This window comes from Rhinolophus ferrumequinum, chromosome 17 (assembly GCF_004115265.2).
Source record: "Rhinolophus ferrumequinum isolate MPI-CBG mRhiFer1 chromosome 17, mRhiFer1_v1.p, whole genome shotgun sequence".
NCBI lineage: Eukaryota > Metazoa > Chordata > Mammalia > Chiroptera > Rhinolophidae > Rhinolophus > Rhinolophus ferrumequinum.
Window position 1 is genome coordinate 25428008 of NC_046300.1, and position 23733 is coordinate 25451740.

The 23733-nt window shown below is 39.2% G+C and overlaps 1 protein-coding gene across 2 annotated transcripts in view; it reads right to left on the bottom strand.

The window, feature by feature from the left end:
* The window catches only part of LOC117037272 (ubiquitin-conjugating enzyme E2 E2), a 297302-nt gene extending 286074 nt beyond the window's left edge, over window positions 1-11228 (bottom strand). The window contains exons 1-2 of one of the 2 annotated variants that reach the window (XM_033133162.1): window positions 11046-11228; window positions 5571-5754 (exon numbers count right to left, since the gene is read on the bottom strand). In XM_033133162.1, coding sequence (XP_032989053.1) covers window positions 5571-5746 — 176 coding nt within the window. In that variant the 5' untranslated portion in view covers window positions 5747-5754; window positions 11046-11228. Of the gene's footprint in view, window positions 1-5570; window positions 5755-10836; window positions 11011-11045 lie in introns of those variants that run through there. The other variant, XM_033133163.1, reaches the window with a different exon arrangement.
* Window positions 11229-23733: the final 12505 nt, after the last annotated feature.

A 23733-nucleotide genomic window follows, 5' to 3' on the forward strand; every position in this document is an offset into this window, starting at 1 on the left:
AAGGATGCGTGTGAGTAGATGGGAGTAAGAACAAAGTATTAATATCCCTATTTTACAAAGTAGGGAACCAAGAAATACTGCTGAAATTTGAAGGAATAAGAAATAGAGGCTTAAATATATTATTTAGTTTAGAAAGACAAACAAAACTTTTTTTTTAATGTAACTATCAACTGGGAGGAAAGAAAAGGAAGAGTAGGTAAACAAGCTACATCCTCAAATTTCATAGCACGAAATCCAAAGATATTATTTATGTTAACAATTCAACAAATAGATACATGCATATTATTTAGAGTCCTGCAGAAAACCAATAAAAGCGCTAAAACCGGAGACAGCTAAAAGAGCTTGCTTCAAGGGACTGAAATTGGTATAGGGAGAGTGTTGGACAGAAAACTGTGGTTTTCCATTAAAAATGTCTCTGTACTGTTTGTCACCAGAAGCATGAATAACTTTTACAAACTGTTTTCAAACTAAGAGGACCAAAAGAATACGCATTCAAAAGAGCATATTTAAACTGTCAAAGAAAACTATTTTTATCATAAAAGAATCTCTTTGGGATTTTTCTAATAACTCATCTTGCTTTGTGCTTATACTTTCCCATTTTTTTTTTAAAAAAAGGATATATCATAATTTTACGTCATAGAATTCTATAATGGAACTTGAACCCTTCCAGATGTCTGTAATTCCAAATCTAATTATTCAATACAAAATGCAATTTACTGATAAACTTGACAACTCTGAGCAGTGAGTCAATATATTTTGAGCCACTGTTACCTAAAAATGTTTTTGTTCTCTTGACCAAAAACAAACAAACAAAAAAAAAAGATTATACTAAGAACTGCTACTTAAATGACTGCAAGATGTCCCACTGTTTTCAATGATAGCGATTCAATTCTGTCTCAAAAGTTCTGATAGTGGTATATATTAAGTTTCTCAGTCTTGACAAGTGGGGTAAGGAAGGTAGCTACTTCAAGTACTGTCCCTTAGGGTGAGGAAAAATGAAAAAGTATCAATAATTCACACTTACAGTGTACCTTTCACATGATCTTAGGCTATTAAAAGTGAATTAAATAAATCTCACAGAATTCTCAAGTATTACTGTTTTATCAGTCTTCATTTCAAAGATAAGGAAAATAAGGTCAGTTATTATAAACTGGTAAGGTGAGAGACAGGAAATTATCTTGCTAAATCAAACAAACCAAAAGACCTCTCTCTTATCAGAACTTTTAAAACAAAATTATTTCTTTAGACATAAATCAACTAGACAATTGCCTAAATTTCCAATTTCCATTTGGCAGTGCAACTTCTTTCATTATTATGATAACAGAATTCGGCAACTGCACATAGTTACTGAAACAAGTCAGAAGCAAAACACAGACTAAATTTCAGCATCTAAGACTAATACCTTAACTGTTTCAGAAATGGTAAGAGTACAGCATGTGACTGTCATTTGCTAAAAAGAAAGGGATGCAAGGAAACAACAATCATTATTCATTCAGACTTAATTGGAGAATATGGTACCAAAATTATACAAAATGGAGATGATATGAAGCACTCATTTTAACATCAACATACTGGATTAATAGTTCAGAAAAACGAAGCAGTGTATATGTAGTGACATGTTTAAAACACATATATATTTTAGGTTAAAGAAAATTCAGTAACTCTCACTCAGGGCCAAACAGAATATGAATATATGGACATGGGCATTTACAAAAGTGTTTTCTTGGCAGTTACGTAAAAAAAGAAAAGAAAAACCCTTTATCCTACCTAGGTGACCTTCTATATTCCCCTATGGACTGCATTCCTCAGTCACCAGAGAACCCCTATTCTAACAATTGAATCAAATGGTCAAACCTCACAAAATGAACTTACTCTCAAGAAGAAAACATCATGCAATTACTAAAAATCTGTAAATCTCATAGCAGTCCCTGCTTTAACCTATATAAGATAGAGCCATTGGAAAGAATAAGCCTAGGATTTAATTCTGAATGGTGATACAGTAGGTCCACCCCCCCTTATCCACAGGGGATACGGTCTAAGATCCCCAGTGGATGCATGAAACCTCAGAGAGTTCCGAGTCCCATGTGCAGTAAGTTTTTTCCTATACATGCATTCCTATGATAAAGTTTAATTTATAAACTGGGCAATTTCACGGTTAGATTAGTTCTTACCATAGATCTTAACAACCTCAGCATATGACTTTTTTTTCTTAAGTTGAAAGTTTTCACTCTTACACTTTGGGGGCATCATTAAATAAAGGAAGGGTGACGTGAACACAGGTGCTGCGATACAGTGCCAGTCCATCTGATAACCGAGAGGGCTAACGGGCGAGTAGTGTATACAATATGGATATGCCAGACAAAGGGATGATTAACGTCCCACACGGGAGCGAGATTTAATTATACTACTTGGAACAGTGCACAATTTAAAACTTGTGAATTGTTTAGTTCTGAAATTTTCCATTTAACATTTGAGGACTGAGGTTGACCGCAGGTAACTGAAACCATGGAAAGTGCAAACGCAGATAAGGGGGAGCTACCTTTGAACAACACTGGGGTGAGGGGCACAGACCACCTCGCAGTACATAATCCGCGTGTGTATAACTTCCTGACTCCCCATAAACTTAACTCCCCTCGGTATCTGTAGGGGACTGGTTCCAGGACCACCCCTCACATATCAAAATCCGTGGATGCTCAAGTTCCTATATAAAGTAGCATAGGTGAATGCGTAGTCGGCCTTCCACATCCTCAACTCTCAGCTGCAGAACAAACACATTGCAGATATTTATTGAAAAAAAAAAATCTGCATATAAGTGGACTTGCGCAGTATGAACCCATGCTGTTCAAAGGTCAACTGTACTATGTATCTGTGATTCCCAAGAGAGCACTGAATTTAAGGCCCCCTCAATTAAATGATTCTGCACATCAATTGTATGACGTACCTTTCCAGAAATATTAAAGCTTTTAAATGTACGTTTTTAGAATACAGAGTAATTACAAAAGATTATCTATAAAAAATACTACTTCATTCTCATGTGGAAAACAAACTTAGATGAGCCCATATAAGTTCACACTGGAATACACTAGAATCCATCCACCTTTCAACTTAACAAAAATTTAGAGTCTAAAACCAAATACCATTCCTACAACAATATTATATTGTGTCTAATAAAATTACAATGTCTACACTGAACAAAGATAATTTGGAATAAATGCAATTTAAAATTCACATTTACAGATGTGTCAACACATAAAAAAGCAGTACAGGCAACTCAATGAAGAGCTCAAAACAGATGTTTTATGGAATTGATTAGTCAATTTAATGATATCATCAAAATTTGTCACTGCAGACATAGTCCAACTACATACTTACAAATAAAACAAGAGTGTTATAGACATTATCAAGAGAACAGACTGTGATAAAATCATACCAATTTCTTAAGAAAGAAATTCTTGCCAAAGAGCAAAAATGCGTCAAGGATATAACTATCATCTTCCTCTTAACTCTAAAAAACACAGAAATTAATTTATACCATTGTTTAAACAAAATATCCACTTAAATGTTTTCTATATCTTACATCACTTTCCTGTAATACCTGAAAACTGAGATTTTTTTCCCCAAGAAAATACATTTCTATACCAAATTATTAGTTTTACAATTATAATACATTTCATGAAATTGAGCACTTCGGAGTAAAGTACTTTTCTTGAGTTACCATAAAATGTATATAATTATAGCATCTGAGTGTTTCTTGTTTAACAACAGCATTAAGTCCTAAGAGGTTAACAAATGCCTCATTTTCCTAAAGTTTACTAAATGGACTTGAACGATACGTAGACTTTAACTGGCACAAAGAGTAAATGGCAGCATCAGCGTTGACACTTATTATGTGCCATAAAATGCTTTATCACATTCATTCCTCACAACAGCCCTGTGAAGATGGTACCGTTATTATGTCCATTTTACAGAAGAGGAAACCGAGGTTTAGAAATGTTAAGTTACGTATCTAAAATCACAGGGCTACTAAATACCAGAACTTAGACTCAAACCCAGATCCTACCTCTAGAGTTCAAGCTCTGCATGTTTCTAATTAACTATTTCTCATAAAATAACACTACCTGGAAAAGACTTCTCATCTGAATAAAAGTCAATCATCAGCAATAAAGCATAAATTAGAATTTTATTTTGAAACTACTTCTTACTTTGAATCTTCTGAACATAAGTACTTGGATACTAATATCCATGGCCGATTCAATCCCTCCGATAAACTCAAAATTCTAAGACAACCAGTAAATAAAATTTTGTGATCCTTTTATACTAAGCGCTGTGGACATAATTTGAATTAGAAAGATACAGGTCCCTATCCTCATGATTCCCAATTATTTTCTCAGTTCTTAGAACTTAAGCAGAGAGGCAAATAATAATAATAATAACATCACTATCAACTAAATTTGGGGAAGGGGAGGAGAAAGAATTAAGCCTGTTTTTAATTTAAAAATTAACAGTGAAGCAGCATTTTTACATCTAAAACAGATGGTAAATGACTAAGTCATTTCAGACACTGTCACCCATAAATAACCTGGAGACTTTCTAGAGGAAGGTCATGAATCACAATTTGAAAATCACAGATTCCCAAGAATGAATTTACTAATGGAGGGATTCTTTCTGTCAAGAAGCAACTCAAAAGATACTTACTTTCACCAATGTAATAGTACCAATTTCTATTAAGTGACAAACAGGCACAACTACACACCATCTCAAAACTAGATAGCATTCAGACATCCACAATGCCTAAAATTTATAGAGCATTTTTATTTACACTTCCTACTTGATATAAAAAGTATTAAAACAAAACAAGAACATTAAATCACAGTATCAGGACTCTACTAAATTTAATTTTCCTTTCAAGTATTTTCCAACAGCTATTCAATAATGTAACAATATTAAAGTAGATTCCCTCTGCTGAGTCCACTGACGTGCCAATGAGCATAAGCAATTGATGGGGCAACACAGAATCATTCAAATGTCTACCTTCCACCTCCATCTATTCTCTAGAGATAAAGAAAATCTGAATCGAGAAAAAGAAAATCTGTATCCAGACTGACCCACTGCCTAATATAATGAAACCAAGATGCATTTGTTGTGAATTCCAGCATTTCTCGCTTCCCTAACAGGGAGCAGTAGAAAACACACTATTCAGTAAATATTTTAATAAGAGTCCTACGCTCTATTCTGTGTTACTGAACAGAATAAAATATTTATGGTCAAATAAGTATAAATCAAAGCATCATACTTCTACATGCATTTTCCTGTATATGCTCACCTGACAATACATAAACATACACAAACACACTACGGATATGTATTTTATTAATTTGCCATGGTGTTTAACTGACTTTAAGTACCAAAAAGTTCATGTTGCCTACAATTAAAACCACGTAAAATAAATAATCTTCAAAGAGAAAAATCCATGAACTTCATCATAGAAAAATGATTAAGTGCAACAGAAAGACAAAATTTATGAAGATAAATTGATACTAAAAATAAAAAGATTACCGCAACTAAGGTACCTTTTAGCACTAGTTGACAATTTAGCAGCTGTTTTGCTGGATATTTTCCCCTCCTTTTTCTTGGGCTGAACTTGTTCTCTTTCTGGTTCTTGCTGAACACTTTCACGTTGGTCTCCATCAGAACTTCCTCCACTAGTGCTTGGACTGTCATCAACTCTTTGTGCCTCGGTGGACATTTTAGATCCTAGATTAAAGAAGAAAAAAACATTTATTTAGTTGTGGGAGGACTACAGTAAGATACCTGGAGAACAGAGAAAATGAGGAACAAATAAAGATAATACAAAATGAATAAATTGGTCATTTACAAAACAGCTTTGAGATTGCCAAAACTTTTCTTTCATTCATTCAAAATGTACTGAAAAGAAAAATGCACACACATAAAATATACATACAAAATGTTCACAGCAACATTATTCATAGAATCAAAAAGACGAAATAACTCAAATGTCTACTAACTGATAAATGGATAAACCAAATGTGGTATGTACACACAATGAATGTTATTCAGCCACATACAGGAATGAAATAAATATACTATCTACATACTACAGCATGGATGAACTTGGAAAACATTATGCTAAGTGAAACATGCCAGTCACAAAGGACCATAAACTGTATGATTCCATTTACATGAATGTCCAGAATTGGCAGAGTCAGAGACAGGAAACTCGGTAAGTGGTTGCCAGGGACTAAGAGTGTGGGAAGAATGGGGGAGGACTGCTAATAGGTACGAAGTTTCCTTTTGCTGTGATGAAAATGTTCTGAAATTAGATAATAGTGATGTTGCAAAACCGTAAGTATTCTAAATTACCACTGAATTATACATTTTAAAGGGGTGAATTTTATAGTTTGTGAATTACCTGTCAATAAAACTATTACCAAAAACAAACAAAAAATTGAGGGACTGCTCTCCACCAGGCACTATGCTAGGCCCTTTGGTCCCGCAAACAGGAGAAATTTGGTATAGTGGGTAAGCCAACTTGCTATACACTATAACAAAGGTTACTAAAAACAGTCACAGAAACAGAAAAAATGAGGGACACTTTCCCATCCAAATCCAATGAACAACACCATCCTCAGGACTGGGCTAAGGTGAAAATCCTCCCAACTAGTCCATTGTTTTCAGTAACCTTTGTGATAGGTAACAGAAGAACACAGAGGCCTACATGATTCTAAATAAAAATTGAACCTTATGCTAAGTGAAAAGGTTCAATGATGGTGTCAGCATTGATTCAGCACTATACCAAGCAACCATGTTTCACAAGAGATGGAGACTGTACTGAGACACTGAGGATTCTTTTCTCCCCCCCAGTCCGAATGTAATATCCCTCAAGGCCTTCAAATTCCCTTTGCTCTGAGTTCATGCTCCCCAAGCAGCTCTGATTACCAACTCAATTTCCTCAATATCTTGATACCATAGATAGCTGTTATAAGCTAGATAGCAGACACAAAAATTGCAGTAAGTGAAAGGGGATATCCCCTTTTATCTGTCATTCCATCATAATCAATTTCTGAGTTTGATTACTATGAATACATGTCTTATGGCCCAACTAGCTTAGAGGGTACTTACAAATCCAAACCAAAATGACAAAACCAATGCCTAGAATCTAAAGGGCTTTGCGCTCACCATGTTACTGTCACTTAATAACCACTTTGAGCACAGTACAGCTATATTCTCAGGCACCTCTTTAAGAAGTGACACCAACAACAAAATATACCTTTAAAAATCACAGATAAATGGAAAAATTCTTTTGAAAAAGATACTGTGTTAACTCTTAAATTAGGACTTGAAATAAACTGTACTTGATATGATCAAGGATAATAATATGTGAAAGAAAAATACCTCAAATAAAGCACTGTTTATAACTATAATTAGTCCAAATGTATAGTTAGCTGACAATGATAAAAATTCATCATCACCGAAGATTTAACTTGTAGCTTGCTCTAAATCAAAGTGATTTCATAATACAGACCTTCAATGGATTGAAAATTTTATGGTAAGACAAACCAAAAAGCACTGCAAGAAAATGGAAGAATCAGGACGCACAGGGAGGTGAGAGTCCCTGTAGAAAATACTAAATACTAAATACTAAATAGAAAATACTAAACGCCTTCAATGAGGTATCGCACAAATATACCCACCACCCCACTCAAACCCAGCAGCTCCCTTTCCCCTAGCCAAACAAAAATAGGTCTGCCCAAGCAGCTCTGAAACACACTGACAGGGAAACCTGACTGCTTTTCTACCTATTCTATAAATGGAGAACATCATACTCCACAGCTGTGACATCCTTTTATGAGCACTATCACTTAATAAGGAGAATACTGAAATTTTCTCAGTATTTCACATGTAGCTCTAACAGTCCTAACATATCACTTTTCTTAAAAATTTTTATTTCATTTTAATTCTCATCCTTGGATTCAACATTGATTTTTTTTTCAGCTTATTTCTTTCAGTTAAAATACATCAGAAGTTTAAACCTTATTAAGTATCTACCTAAGAGCATTCAGATAGACCAAATGTACAAGGGAGTGAGAAAGAACAAGTCTCAAGGAAAAAGCCCTAGGAGATAGCAGAATGCTGCCAGCAATATTTTAAGAAATGTGAAATGTGAGAAATCAATTTTATACATCTTAAACCAGAAGCAATCCATTACATGACAAATATATAGAAACATAAATGAAATAAAATTATTTGTTATTAAAGGTGGAGCTTCATAGTTTAATAAGCTATGCCTAGAGTTTCAGTTATATATTTCATTAGTTATAAAGCTACACATTCTTAATATTCTTATTTGTGCATTTACATACTATCTAATAATGCCACGAGTATACAATTACTTAAAAGACTATTCAATGATGTAATCTGAGCTATAAATTGAAACCCAAATTTCATAAACTGCTCCAGAATATCATAGGGCTAAAATTAGTCTCACTCGAGTAGTATTAAAAATACCATTTAAAATACCCAAATAGATGTATAATTTCTATAGTTTCACAAGAAAGAAAAAACTATTTCCAGGTTTGACCTAAAATACTTTATTTCATCCAAATCTTAACCTAGGAATGATAAATTCATCTGAGGACACTAATAACCATCACAGAAACTTTTAGAAACAAACTTTTCATATCGTTTTTAAATATCAAGAATAAGGCAAATTTCTGCTGGTTTTGTTTTTTGAATGCCTAATTACAAGAAAATGTGTGGGGAAAAATTTTTGCCACTCAAGTGGCAACTAATTTTTATAAAGAAAAATAGTCCATAAGCATTTTAATTAGTTATAAGTATAAAGTTGGTGTTTCGTTTTTCTGAAGTACAAATGAATAGAAACTTCTGAATTAAAACTCTTTAAATGTTATCTTCTAAAGCAGCATTTAAAAATTATCTTTAAGATTAATGCCTAAATATCTAATCTGATTCAATCATCTAATCTAAAGGGAAGATAAATTTAAATCCCAGCGTTATAAACAGAGCTACTCATTAATGATAGTTTCAAAGATATAAAGATATTTCAATTTACATTTTTACTTTGTATTCAAAGTAAAACTTGGCTTCTATACATAAAATAGTAAGGTAGACTTTCTTCAAACATGTGATATTAAGAGTTTAGATATTCTTCCTTCTTTAACACACAAATTAAGCCTGTATTAGCTATGTATTCTATGTTGTAATTACAGACCTGGAAATTAGCAACACATAGTGAATGAAACTCACATGTTCCATAAAAATAAAATGGGTTCTAAATATTACTGATAACATAAAGAAAAACTATACGCACTCCATAAATCCGGATTTCTGTCCAGATAAGCCTTATAACTGTTATCTCATGGTATAAAACTGCAAAAGCAAGTCTTCATTAGAGCATTTACAATAGGAAAACGCTTAATTCTGTCATTTGATATCTTGCTATTTGTCTTTCTACTCACGTTTCTAAACTCCTGTAAAATGTAAAATTATTTATATTATATGCACAGCATCTAGCAATATCCAGCTTTTCACTTATGTGTAAAGATATTTATGCAGGAAATAATAATGGAACACCTGATTTTTGAGGAAGAGGTGCTACGTCCTGGGGGAGATGGAATGGGGTATGACATTATATGAAAACCCTCCATGATCTGCATCAGCCCCTATACGAAGGAGCATCCAAACTGAGTAAACATAAATATTTTTGTTTCCAAGGTCCAGACTGAATTATCACATATTCAAAAACATACTTTTTAAAGAATCAGGGATTAAAAAAACTAAGAGCTTTAAATCTTTCTGAAGCGCGAAGCTAATCTGAAGGTAAATCCTAGCAATTCCTTTTGTACTTTTAAATAAAAATATTTGAGGAGACTCTCAAGTATACACAATACAAAACGATGAATCTTGAAAACATGCAAATAGGTCTAACAGCCATCGAGCACGGGATGATGTCTTTCTAAAGCAGCCTTAATTTCCTTAAGAGAAGATGGATTGGACATTTCTGGTTGGTCGTAAGGGGTGGGGGGGGAAGCCACAAGAAGCTACGCTTTATCTTCATCAGAAATGGTAAAGGGCAAAAGGATCAAAAACATTATGAGAGAAGAGGCGGAGAAGTGAGGGGAGGGGATCCAGTTTCAAACCAGGCCAGTGGGGGCTGCAGAGAAGAGACCGGAGAAAAAATGGGCTTCGGCTCCAAAGTGTGACAAGAGCTAGGCTTCACAAAAGACCAATACAACACACACTCCACACCAATGCATACACAAACACACCGAACAAGGTCCTCCCCGGGCGGCCCACGGGGGTGCGGCGGCGGCGGCAGCGTGGGAGCCAGAGCCGGCACTAGCCAGGAGAGACACCATGTGCAGCAATTATGCAATTAGGGAAAATCGCAAAAGATCAAGCCGGGCACTTTCCACCGTGACATTTATCCTGTACTTTTTTGCAAAGACTTAGTTCCAGGATGCGGCTGGAAGAGAGAAGGGGCTGGGAGGGTGGCGAAGGATGGGGAACTGAGACCAGACGGGGGTAGAAGATGGGCAGGAAGGGAAGAGGCAGAAGGGGGTGGATGGGAAAGAGGGGGAGGGGTGGAAAGGGCGAGAAACCGGGGCAGGAGGCTCGCGGGAGGGGGCGCTGGGAATGGGGCACGCCGGGGAGCGAGGAGGGAGGGAACTAGGGCGAAAGCGGTGTAAGCGGAGACCTGCGACGTGGAGGGGAGGTGGGGGGGTGCCTGCGAGAGGGAGGACGCCCGAGGTGGGGTGCGGGGGGGTGGGGGGACACCGACGCGGCCCGGGCGAATACCTGAAGGAGGGGCGTCCGCGCAGGTCGCGGGATCGAGTCCAAGCGCTGGGAGAGAGGGCTGTGGAGGCGAGGAGGAGAGGGACTGGAGAGGCCCCCAGGTCCGTGTGTCCTCGCAGACCGTCTAGTCACCGAGAGCGGGACCCACGCACCACGCACCGGACCGCCCGGCCACGCCTGTCCCCGCCGCGCTCGCGCCCGCCCGGACTCACCCTCAGCGCTGCCGCTGCCGCCGCCCCCGGCCGTTCCAGCTCCGGCTCCCGAGGCTGTTGCCCGCAGCTGCTGCTGTGGCCGCCCCGGGGTCTTGGAAAGTGAAGCCACCGCCTCCGCGAGCCGCTGCCGCCGCCCGGCCGTCCGCGCGCGCGCCCGCGAGTACGCGTGCCCGCGCGCCCGCCCGGGAGAGACCGCGAGAGCGCGAGCCCCACGTTGGCTGTGTAGCGCCGCGCGCCTCCCTGCCCCCCCCACCCGGCTCTGCCCCTCCTCCTCCCGGCGCGCGACCGCGAGGGGGCGGGGGCGGGCGCGCGCACGGGCGGGCTGCCTTGCCGGCTGGGCGAGGGGGCGGGGAGGCGGCGTGGAAAAGTAAAGTGACAGCCGAGTCCTGCCAGCGGGCAGCGGCGGGGGTGGGCGAGGGGCGTCCCACGTTAAAGGAACGGCAGGGACCTGGTGAGATGAGGGAAACAGAGGCTGACGGGGCGGTTTGAGGGGAGGGGACACGAGGACCTTGACGGGCACGCGCATTAAAGGGAAACGCTGGCTGGGGGTGGCAGTTGCCCTAAAACGAAGCAGGGGCTGGCGTTTTACCCCAGTCCTTTGCAGCCCTTGGCCTCACACTTGTCTCAGAGCGTTCGCAAAGTGGGTGCAGAGACTAACCCTATTGACACACTAAACAAAACTTGGACGCCTGGTGTCCACATGCATCCAAAATGGGAAAACTTCGCCTTGGCCTGGAAAGTTCGCCCAGGCTAAGCCAGACTCTTCGCCCTACACTGCAACACGAAAGTGCTTGTGCCTTTTGGCTCTCCCTGGCCCAGAATGTATAACAGTAGCCAGCGCTCCAGGGCACTTAGACCTGGGATGTTGGGAAGAGAGGTGAGGATAGGCCAGCCAGAGCAGCGCCATCAGACAGAATGGAAAGCTGCCTTAATGCCCAGTTGAAGGGTATGGGAATAGTAGCCGTTCTGTGGGTGACCCGAGGGAACGTTAGGTTTCCCTATAATGTTCACCCCAAATAACCATTAACTATATATGTGAGATATATATATATATATATATATATATATGGAGAGAGAAAGAGCCAAAAAAAAATGTATACACATTTTAAGAAAGGAAAAAACTGGATTAAAATTACACTGATGGTAACCACTTTGAGCATCTCTTGTAATTGCAGAAGTCAAATGTGACTTGTATTCACCTTTTGTTATCAGTATATATTGAGTATTACAATTTTAATAGTTTTTTTCTTTCTTAAAATGTGCATACATTTTTTTTTTGGCAATATGTCAGCTACGCAAATTCAGCTTCCTCAAAATTTACCCCTCCCCAGCACTTTTTACCAACTGATTTGTTCTTGGACGCTACTAAACCTCTCCTATATAAAAGCAGCTGTCACACTATGGAAAAAAATGTACTGCCCAGATGGCTAAAGACAGCCCTACAGGGTTCACTGCAACACAAGCAGCCTAAAGAAATCAGTGCAATAAGACCCCAGAGGACAGGAGCAAGTTAAGATCCATCCATAGGTCTAGAACTGAAAATTCTTTTATCAAATGCATTCTTCAAGAATTGACTATTACTTTATAATATTCCTGAAAATTGCCAAAAACAGGTATTGGCTTCTAGCCTCCATAAATCAACAGTGAGCAAAAAGTAGATGCATTCGTGTGTATCACTACTATGTTATCACTCAAGGATATTGACAGGCTCCTTTACACTTAAACTCTAAAATATATATTGGAGGATTAGAAATTAGCATATCCTGGGATCATCAATTAAATAGCCCCCATACCTTACACATGGTGCAATATATTAGTAGGAAAGTAGGATAATGCATTAAGTTTGCTTTTTAATATTTTGGATATGACCAACAGAGCATTTCATAGAATGCCTTAAATTCATGCATAATTTATTTCATGAAACCTTTATATATTAATATTTTAATTTTACTGATTGTGTTCCAATTTGTTTTGCGTTTGGTGAGGATAGATGACAGAATCCCCATCTCCTAGGTCTCAATGCTTTTCTCCAAATAAACTACTCTTATATATACTCTTAGGTATATATCGTGTTGGTTTTTGTTCGTTTACAATGAATATTTTATAAGGAAGTACTCTTCTGTTACAGAAAGTAGCAAAGTTGTTTTGTAGTCCTGGTCATTGGCTGCTGGGGGCCAGGGATGCAGCAATGTCAACTTCCAACTTTATGAAGGGATTGGAAAATGTTTCGCTGCTTAAATGCTGAAACTGTGCTTGCTACAGAACTTCATTTATCTGTAGATGTTATAACTGCTATATACCATTTCCAGAGTTTACAAATCAGAGTTACCCTTTTCATTGAGTCAAGGAATATTTATTGAGTACCAGACACTCTCTAGGTGGCCGAAATGTGATACTGAATAAAAGAGAAAAATCTCTCTCCCTGTCGAGCTTTCCTGTCTTTGACCCTTTGTTTTACACAGGACATCCAACTCATCAGCAAATTCTGTTGACTCTACCTTCAAAAATACATCCTGAAAGTATCTACTTCCTTCCCCTCCCCCACAACTAATATCCTGGTCTAAGCCACCCTCATCTCTCAGTAGCACCCTACCTGATTTTTCTACTTTTCCTACCCACTCCCCACCCATATCCACACACACCCCCTTCCCCACACAGAACAGTCTGTGTGATCCTTTAAAACATAGGTATCTTCTCAGAACCGCCAGTGGCTTCACACCCTAGAGCAACAGCCAAAGGACCCAAATGTCTTACAATGGCTACAGGGCCATGTATGATTTGCCTGCCACCCCAACCAGGACTCTGCCGACCTGTCCTCATCTCCCTCCAGCCACACTAGCCTTCTTGCTGTTATGGAACCCACCAAACATTTCTCTGCCTCAAGATTTCTGACTTACAATTTTCTATCTCCAGAACATTTTGCCCTTCAACCCCTCCCCCAGCATTTCCTATCCTCCTCCTCTGATTTATTTTATTCATAATAAATCTGACATTTTTTTACTTGTTTGTTTTAGTGTTCCCCTTCTCTGCCACTCCTCCCTCCTTCCCGTCTTCACATATAAGCACCTTGAGAACAAGGATTTTTTTTGGCTGGGGTTCATTGCCATATATATTCAATACCTACTAGTTGAGTGAATGAAATTGACCTCTTTCAGTTGATGGCATAATAGACATTGTTCTAATTTCTTCAATAATAATAATTAGCATTTACTGTGTTCTTAATTTGTACCAGGTTTTCTAGTGCTTTGTATATACTAGCTCACAAACAGCTGATAAGGTTGGTTTTATTCAATCAACCCCACTGTACAGATGAGAACACTGAAGTGCAGAGATTATGTTTCTTGTCCACAGGCATACTGCTAGTGAATAGCAGAGCTGGGATTTGAAAAGAGCAGTTTGTGAACTGCTGGAATCTGTGAACTTCAGGACACGTTAGCATGAGACCAGTGTTGCAAACATACATTTGACTTGATTTTCTCAGTTCCTCTCCCCTGAGACTCAGACTTGGTCTCCAAAACAAATAGCTCACCATCCTTATATTTCCTGCTCTGGTCCATCAATCCGTCATCATGAACTCAGTCTCTCCTTTTCTGCACTTATTTCTGAGCTTTGATTTAGAGCCTACACTTTTTCCCCTAGAATTGGCAGATGGCAATGTTTTTGTAGGGCCCTTCTTATAACTTTTGTTACTGCCAACTTCGTGAGTAGGTAGAGTCATAATCAGGTTTCAAGTTTGACTGGAAAGGTGCTAGAAAAGACCTCTGTGAGGGTAAGTAGGCTGGGTTTCAGCAAAACACCTCATACTTGTAGAGCTACTGCTTGTTTAGGCAGCTTTTCTTGTTAGACACCCAATGATCAGGGATTGTTAAATATTTGTATTGTACCCTGTGAAGGAAATGTCATATTAGTTTAAGTTTACCAAAGATTAGGACCCTGAGAGAAGGGGATGAAAGACAATAATCAATTGCTTACAGCCTGGCTTGAAAGGGGCTATACGCACCCTGTGGTTACTTTGAATGTCTTGGCTACTTAAGGACAACATTCATGTGGGAAAACTGAAGCTTCATTAAAGCTGAGACCCTAGGCTCCCGTTACCTAGTACAGTACCAACACGGAGGCATGTCCCAGGTGCTTAACAAATGTTTGTTGCATAAATGAATAAATGAATTCCTAACAGGGAATGGAAGAGTGCTGAGGACAGGTACCCCTGACTTCCAACACTTGATCATGGACTGCTATCTGGGCTGCTATGTACGGTTGTATATGTTGCACACTGCAAGGTATCAGGGGGCACCATTCACATAGATTAAGATGCAAACACAGAAGTCTGACTGCTTCTCCCATCCCTAGCCTTTGCCCAAGTATGGCAGTCAGTCTCTAGGAAGGCCCCAATGATTCCCTGCCCCCCGGTATTCACACCCTTGTGTAGTCCCCTCCTACATCATACCAGGGTTGGTATAATGGTGAGAAGTGATAGTACCTCAGTTTCAAGATTAATTTATAAAAGACATTAGGGTCTCCATCTTGGTTTTCCTCTTCCTCTTCTCTCTCTCTCTTTCTCTCTCTCTCTCTGTCTCTCTCTCTCTCTCTCATCACTCACTCTGGAGAAAGCTAGCTGCAATGTTGTAAGCAGCCCTTTGCAGAGGCTCATGTGGCCAGGAACAGAGGTCTACCACCAACACCTACATGAGTGAGCTCGGAAACAGATCCTTCCCCCTTAGCCAAGCCTTCCCATGATGCAAACCTGCTCAGCTTCTTCAGTGCAACCTCATGAAAGGCTCTGAGCCAGAAACACCCAGCTAAGCCACTCTTGAACCTTGAGATAATCAACGTTTGTTGTTTTCAGCCACTGAGTTTGAAGAGTAATTTGTTATGCAGCAATAGATAATGAATACATGTGCTCTCTGCTCTCTAATGATGAAGTTTCCTCCTCAAGTCCTCTGCACGTGAAGGACGCTCCTGCTGTGGTAGTTTCTGTGGAGCCAGGGGGTCTCCTCACTCCTGAAATGGGCTCTTGCATCCAATTTCCCAGAAATATAAACAAAGGGGCTTAAGTAGGTGCTGAGATACGGGTGAAGGATCTGAAGAGAGAACACAGACAAGGAATGGAAAAAAATAAAAGTGGTTCAGAGAGGCCATCTTTAGACACCAACAGAGTGAAAAAGGAAGAATCTGCCCTGAAAAACACCATCAGAATAAAAGAAAGAATAATGACTTGGAAGAGTCAGATTTGAGCAATGAGATTACAGATAAGGTTTTCTTTGTGATGGTTATTATATTGTTATTAGTACAATAAATAAAAATATCTTAAACTTAGGGAAAGCTCAGAAAGAAACAAGTAAACACAGAAAGAGGGAAAGCCTTGCCCTCTTGTTCTTAGGTAGCACGAAGATACTTGAGAACTAGGATATCTCGATTGATGATCCTGGCTCTGCTTCTTCCTTGCTGTGATTATAGACAAGTTATTTAATTTCTTACTGACTCAGATTCCTTGTCTACAAACAGCACTTATGTTAATAGCTCATACATTTACAGGGTAAGAGAGAAAATTCAATGAGTTCATATATGTATCCAACTTCAGCAGAACTTGAAACAAAACAAGTACCATAAAAGTGTGAGCCATGAGTCTTCCTGAGAAATGACGGTCATGTCACCCTCAAGTCTGGGTGTCGTTATCTCACTTGAGTTTGCCACTGTTCTTGCAAATAGTCTCCTGGTCAGTCACAGCAGGTTGTCTCCCTGTATCCTCTACTGTTTAAAAGCCTATGTCTTCTACTTCGCTGTAAGATACTCAAGCTCAAAGACCATGCTTCTTTATCTCTGTGTCTACCCTTTAGAATAAAGGGCAGGCACCCCATAATGGCTGGAGGAACGAATGAACACACCTGCTTTTTCAACCGCCATTTCCTCAAATTATGGAACTTTGGGAGGTAGGTGTAATTGCTGTGTGTCATTCACATCAACAACCATTTCAAAGAATAGAATACATAAACTCTTTATTTCTTATGAATCCAGAAAGTATATTAATGAATATTTTCTAATGCTTCATGAACTCCCGGGCCCTGTTGCCGGAGTCCATGCAGAAAAAATGTGACATCTCTTTATATATGGCCCAAATGAAACAAGATACTATTTGCTTTCTTTATCTTATTGCTACGATTTTTCTCTATAGTCATCATAGCACTCCCTTCTATACTTGGAAATGCACAAATTTTTAATAACAGCTTTATCAAGATATAATTCATAGGCCACACAGTTCACCAATTTAAAATGTATAATTCAATGGTTTTAGTATATTCACATATTAATGGAATGCACACTTTTTGTGAATGGAGAAGAATAAAGACTCTTCTGCTTTCTTTCACTGCCTATTCTGTTATATTTTCTATTGATCAAGGCTTACTTTGAGAACCCTGTAGGTAAACAATTTGTTTGGACTCTCTGGGATTAATATGCAAACCAAGGTCCAATGAACAGGTAGCATTATCAGAGGAGCCAAGTGTCTAGGCCCCCAGTTAGTGATTTATCTTACTAGCCTGGCCCTATTCAGCTTGTATCCTGGAATACTGGTATCCCCCTGTATTAGTTGAGTCTTCCAAGAAGGAGACACCAAGATGAAGTTAGAAGTGCAAGTGATTTATCTATTTATCCATGAAAGAAAAAGAGAAAGGGGAGCAGGAGGAGGCAGGGAAATCCTTCAGGCTATAGTGTAGGTTTGATACCTGTGCAAGTAGAGAGGAAGGAAGGAGGACCAGGTAGGCAGAGCCTCAGACTGCGGGTGGCTCTAAGGAAGTCCCGTCTAGCCTAACAAAAAAGCTTCAGTGCAAAGATTGCCTCAAAGGGGTTTGTACTGGGCAGAAGTGGCCAGATCCCAGTATTTCCATCATGCTGAGCTATTTGCTGAGACTGCCTGGGAAGACCATGTCTGTGGCTCAAAAGCTAAGATGGGTCCTAAAGGCACTTCCAGTTGGAAGCTGTCAGCTAACGGAACTCCTCACATCTGATAGACAAGTTCTTTGATCCAAGCCACATGTCTCCATAGTTGCACATTCCACTTGACCCTTTGTCATCAGAATTCCACATTTGTGAACATAGTTTGATACTAGACTTCTGTTTCTGCCTTGGGCTTGCTGACTTTGATGACCTCCTTCACTCATGCTGTTGGTTCACCACCACCACTCTAACCCAGGTTATAAGCTTTGTGCTTTTGCTCCTGGTGTCCTGCCCATAATTCTTCCACGTGCTTAATAGTTAAAATGTTCAACCCCATGCCTGTGCTTAGCTTTCAGTAGACTGGCCTCAAAATAAATGCCTGAGTTCTTCTTCAGAGGCTTCGAGTGAGTAGAGTATTAGCTTTCTTATTAATACCTATAATTTCTCTTTTAAAGGAATTTAAAGAAGAGGCCGGCTGAAGTTGCTCTGAAGAATACACAAGAATTTAAACAGTTGGCTTCTTTATTCCTTAACATGTCCCAAAACTACATCCCAAAGAATCTTACACCTCTAAGGAAGATTTAGATGGAAGAGCTAAATCGAGTTATCTCTCTGCTTGTTCAGAGGGAGAGCAGACATACTATACCCTCCCTTCCATCTATGCTCAGCATTTGCCAGAAAGACTCACAGAAAGCTGCTTTTTAACTCACGAGTTGGAGAGTATCGATAAATACACATGGTGAATGTGTAAATATCTTTATGTAGCATATATACAATTTATTCTTAATTTGGCTCTCAAAACTTATAAGTAGCATTAAGTGAGTAATAAAAATTGTTTGGCAAATACTATTAACAAACTGCTGGATATTCTCTCCCCTAATATGTAGAATAGATTTTCATCAGTGAAATCTTATGGAGAATGACCAATCATATTGTCACTGCTAATTGACATGAATACATCTTTTAGTTACACTATTTAGTAGTATAAACATCATAATGAATTTTTAAAACCCCACTTAAAAATTGGAATTAAGCCCTATGCACCACTTAGTTATTTTCCCTTCCCCTTCCATGAAACATTTTTTTCATCTGTTATCTTTATCTTTGTCATTCTTTGCTCTTACCCCTGTCATACAATGATACAGGGTGGGGGCAGGTAGAAGAAAGGAAGGAAGACAGGGCCACAGGTGAATCTAACCTGTCTCAACCTAGGATTCAGAATGTCAAGTATGTATAAGGGCAGTAGAGCAAGCCCTTAGGGAGGAGCAGGGATATTTAAATGAGGACCAAGTAGTGTCCTGAGAAGAACTGACCCTAAGGAAAAGAGATATTGGAAGGCCTAGAAGATTTGCTTAAGGACAAGGATCACATTACTCTGGATAAAAGCAATTTTCAGCAACACATAAAATCTGTTGGTCCCTGATTATTCTAACTCAGCCATTGTACACTTTCAGTTAAGTCTTAGGGGAAGAAAGTCTATGACTAAGAACTAACAGCTATTGGCCCATAAAATCTGCTTGACATTATGGGGTTCTGGCTTAACAACAATTGTACAGTGTAAAGCACAAAACGAAGGAAATCAGGCATTGCCATGTTGATGGAGCTGACAGGACAGTGGAAGTGGGACCAGCAGTACAATGGCTTGTCACAGTGGTGCAGCTCTTGCTTACACAGGCATTGGCATAGAGCTATTTGAGGCCATCAGTGGTAGACAGCAAGTTACTTCTGGGATTTTATAGGCTTTAGAGGCTGCAGGAAATGTCATCACTTATAGGAGCCAGAAGTAGAAAGAGAGGGCCGTATTCTGAGCACATGTAGGAACACACCCGGTGACTCTCATAGGTGATGGTACAGGAGAATTTGAAAGAGTTATAAACGCATGGCAGTAGTGGAAAGGACTTTGCAGGATATCCAATCCAACCACTTTCTGATTTAGAATTCTTTCAAAACAATTTGCTTGACTGTCTCCAGTGATGGGGCCTCCTACCTCCCCTAATAATTGACTCTGTCTTCGGACAGTTTTGACTTTCTTCATCCCTAAATTACCTCTCAATTCTTTTCACATTATGCTTTTGAGACACAGAATAATGCTAACAGCTCTACAGCAAGGAAGCGCCTCATTATTTAAAAAGAGCTAACATGCCCCATGAGTTGTCTCCTCTCTGAAGTAAACACTCCCCTTTCCTTCATTTGTTCCTCATGTGACATGTGTTTTTATTCCCTTACCATTCAAGTCACTCTCTTCCACACATACTCTGTTGTCTGTTTCTCTTAAAATATGGTGTCAGGAACGGAACACAATATTCCAGGAGGAGTTGGCTTACCTGAGAGCAAAAGGCAGCTATTTGTCACCTCCTATGTCTATCCCAGGAATCTCTGATTCTGAACTCCTAGATGTAATACGAATTCTCATACTGCATGGGATACCGCTTTTTCAATTAAACATTAGATTAGGGTCAAAAGAAGTTTTAGAAACATTTTTCCAGGAGACCCACCGACCAGGAAACAGGCTTGGCACATCAATTCAGAACCTTCTAAATCTTTATCTCTCAAATTAGCATGCACCCACTGCTCCTCAGGCCTACCAAAAATAAGGTTGTCAGCATTAAAGAATGGGCATAAATTTTTCTTCTTTCAGAAATTCTTGGTTTGTTCTCTTAGAAATATGCTTAGGGGAAAAAACAAAGGTAATGATGCCAGGTCAGAATTGTGTAATTTAATTTCAAGAATTTGGGGGCTTATCCCCCATAGAAGAATTCAAATGAGTTTTTTATTTGTTTTTGAAATTATGTCTTGCTTTCATTTGGATGGTAAACTATAAATTGATTTTTTTTTTTGGAGACTGTTAACTTGGGCTTCATTTATAGAGTACATACAATAGCAGATTATTATTTTCTTTTCAATAAGAATTTACTTTTTTCCAGCAAGAAAAAGTTATTACATAAATACATTTACATTGATATCAATGAAGTTTTCTGGCAGAGCCATGAATAATAATTAATCCAAGCACGTTGACTACACAGTACAACTTCATTGCATTTATACTATGAGTGGTTTGTTTACTAAACTTTTTCCCTCCACATCACAAATTCAACATTCCCAACATTTTTCATATTTTTGTGTTTTTATTTCTAATAGCTGAGTTATACATAAACATGCCCTTATTAGTGTGACATTTAAAAACACCAGCCTGGTTCATACCCTTTTACCTTTAGATCTTATTCCTGGAATCTATTGCTACCTGACAAACAACTCCAAAAGTTGGTAGTTTAAAAAACAGTAATCATTTACTTTGCTCATGAATCTGAAATTTGGTCAATTTGGTCAAGGCATGGCAGGAATGGCTTACCTCTGCTTCACACAATGTCACCTGGAACAGTTTGACTAAAGGTTGGAAGACCAGCTTTCATGATGGTTTATTTACAGGGCTGGCAAACCGGCGTTGGCTGTAGGCTAGGAGCTCAATGCGATTCCTGGGTGGGGACCTCAGTTCCTCCCTCCCAGGACTTTCCATGGGCTTCTTGGCTTCCTCGGAGCACGAAGCAAGCATCCCAAGAAAACCAGACAAAAACTACATAGTCTTTTCTAATCTAGCTTCTTCAGTCACATTGTGTCACTTCTCCACATTGTCTCCATGGAAGCCATTATAAATCCACCCAGATTCAAAGAGAGGGGAATTAGACTTCATCATTTGGTAGGAGAGTGGAAAGTTTCTAGAAAGTTTTATGGTTCTACAGATATTGCTATGGCCATCTTTGGAAAATACAATCTGCCACAGACATGTCATTCCCTTTGCCTTGAATCCCCTTTCCCTCTTTGTTCTCTATGAAGCCCAGCTCATCCATCCATGCTCTGCTCAGACACTACTCACCTCTGCTGTGTCACCTATGTGCCTCATATGTTCATCTATTATTCCCCTTTCTACAATGTCTTACAATTATTTATTTATGTTTAACTTGCCCATTAGACTATAAGCTTCTCAAGAGCCAGTACAGCACACATTGTTTGTTGGCTCACCATCAGCCATCAGCAATGTGCTAAGTCCTAGGCGATGAAGGCTTGGGAGTTCTAAAGCAACCTTTCCCTCCCATACACGTCACTCGCATTCCATACATGAGTCCAGCCCTTAGAACCTGCTCAGTGGGGCCCCTGATCTGGACCACTGCTTTACAGCTTTGCTACTCAAAGTGTGGTCCATAGACCAGCAGCAAAGCATCACCTGGAAGCTTGTTTGAAATGCCTTACCTCAGACCTACTAAATCTACATTGGAACAAGATCCCCAGTGATTTGTTTGCATATTAAAGTTCAAGAAGTATTGCTTTAGAGGACACCTCTGCCTCCCTTATGAGTGGTTAGTGGGGCTAAGGAGATGTGCCCATCTGGAGCAAATGCCTCTGCTTCTAGACCATGCCTCTGGTAAACGGAACTGTAGAATTCCCTGCTCAGATGACTCTGAGAGAGCTTTGTTTCAGCACCTGCTTCAACTTCTGTCCTGGTCTGTGCTCCTGAAAGTGAGCTATCTTTCTAGTGTGCATAGCCCTAGGTTGAAGGCGTGGCCAAGGGGGAGTTATTTGTGATGGGGCTAACAGAGGAAAGGTTGGAAGTTATACCCAGAGGCTGGGACACACACACACACACACACACACACGCACACACACACACACACCACTATGAGGCCCCCCGCATGGTGGAAGACAGAGCCATGGACTAGGAAGAGAAGACAGTAGGCTGTGACTGGAATTTCCATTTGTACTCTTTTCCTCGTGCCCAATAGTTAGAGGGAAAACTAACAGGGACACTCATTTTTTCCAGCCTCTCTGGAGGGATTTTGATAGGGATTCCATTGAATTCATAGATCAACATGAGGAATAGCCATCTTGACAATATTTAATCTTCCAATCCATGAACATGAATGCCTTTCTGTGTATTTAGATCTTCCTTAATTGCTTTCAATGATGTTTTATAGTTTTCAGTGTACAAGTCTTACATTCCTTCTGTTAAATTTATTCCTAAGTATTTTATTCTCTTTGCTATTATTGTGAAGGCATTGTTTTCTTAGTTTAAGTTTCTGATTGTTTATTGCTAGCATATTTTACATATGCTAGCATAAATACATCTAATTTTTGTATATTGATCTTATAATCTTATTAATGTCCTTTATTAGTCGTGGTAAAATTTTTGTGGGTCCCTTTGGATTTTCATATAGGATCAGGTCATCTGCGAATAAAGACAGTTTTACTTTTTTTTTTTTTTTCAATCTGGATGCCTGTAATTTAAAAAGAAAAAAAATTTATTGCACTAGCTATAGAAACTCCAGTGTAAGGTTGAATAAAATTGGCAAAAGCAGACACCCTTGCCTTGTTCCTGATCTTAGAAGGAAAATACTGTCTTTTAGCATTAAGTATGGTGTTAACTGTGGTCTTTTTATAGCTGCCCGTTTTCAGATTAAGGAAGTTCTATTCTTAGTTTGAGAGTTTTTATTATGAATGAATGTTTGGATTTTTTCAAATGTTTTCTATGTCTAGTGAGATGGGTTTTTCTTTTATTCTATTAACCGCATACATCTTAAGTCTGTCTTTCTTTCTTTTTTCATTTAATATGTGCTTTCAGGAATTTTTAGGGCTTCCTGAAGTTCAAAGCCAAAGTTGTTAAAGTTCCACTTCCTCTTGTTTGTCTTGGAGGCAACTAATTTTATGTGCAGAAATAAAATAATCTGATCGTCAAATGTTACTCCCAGCCTCCTGCTGGGATGAG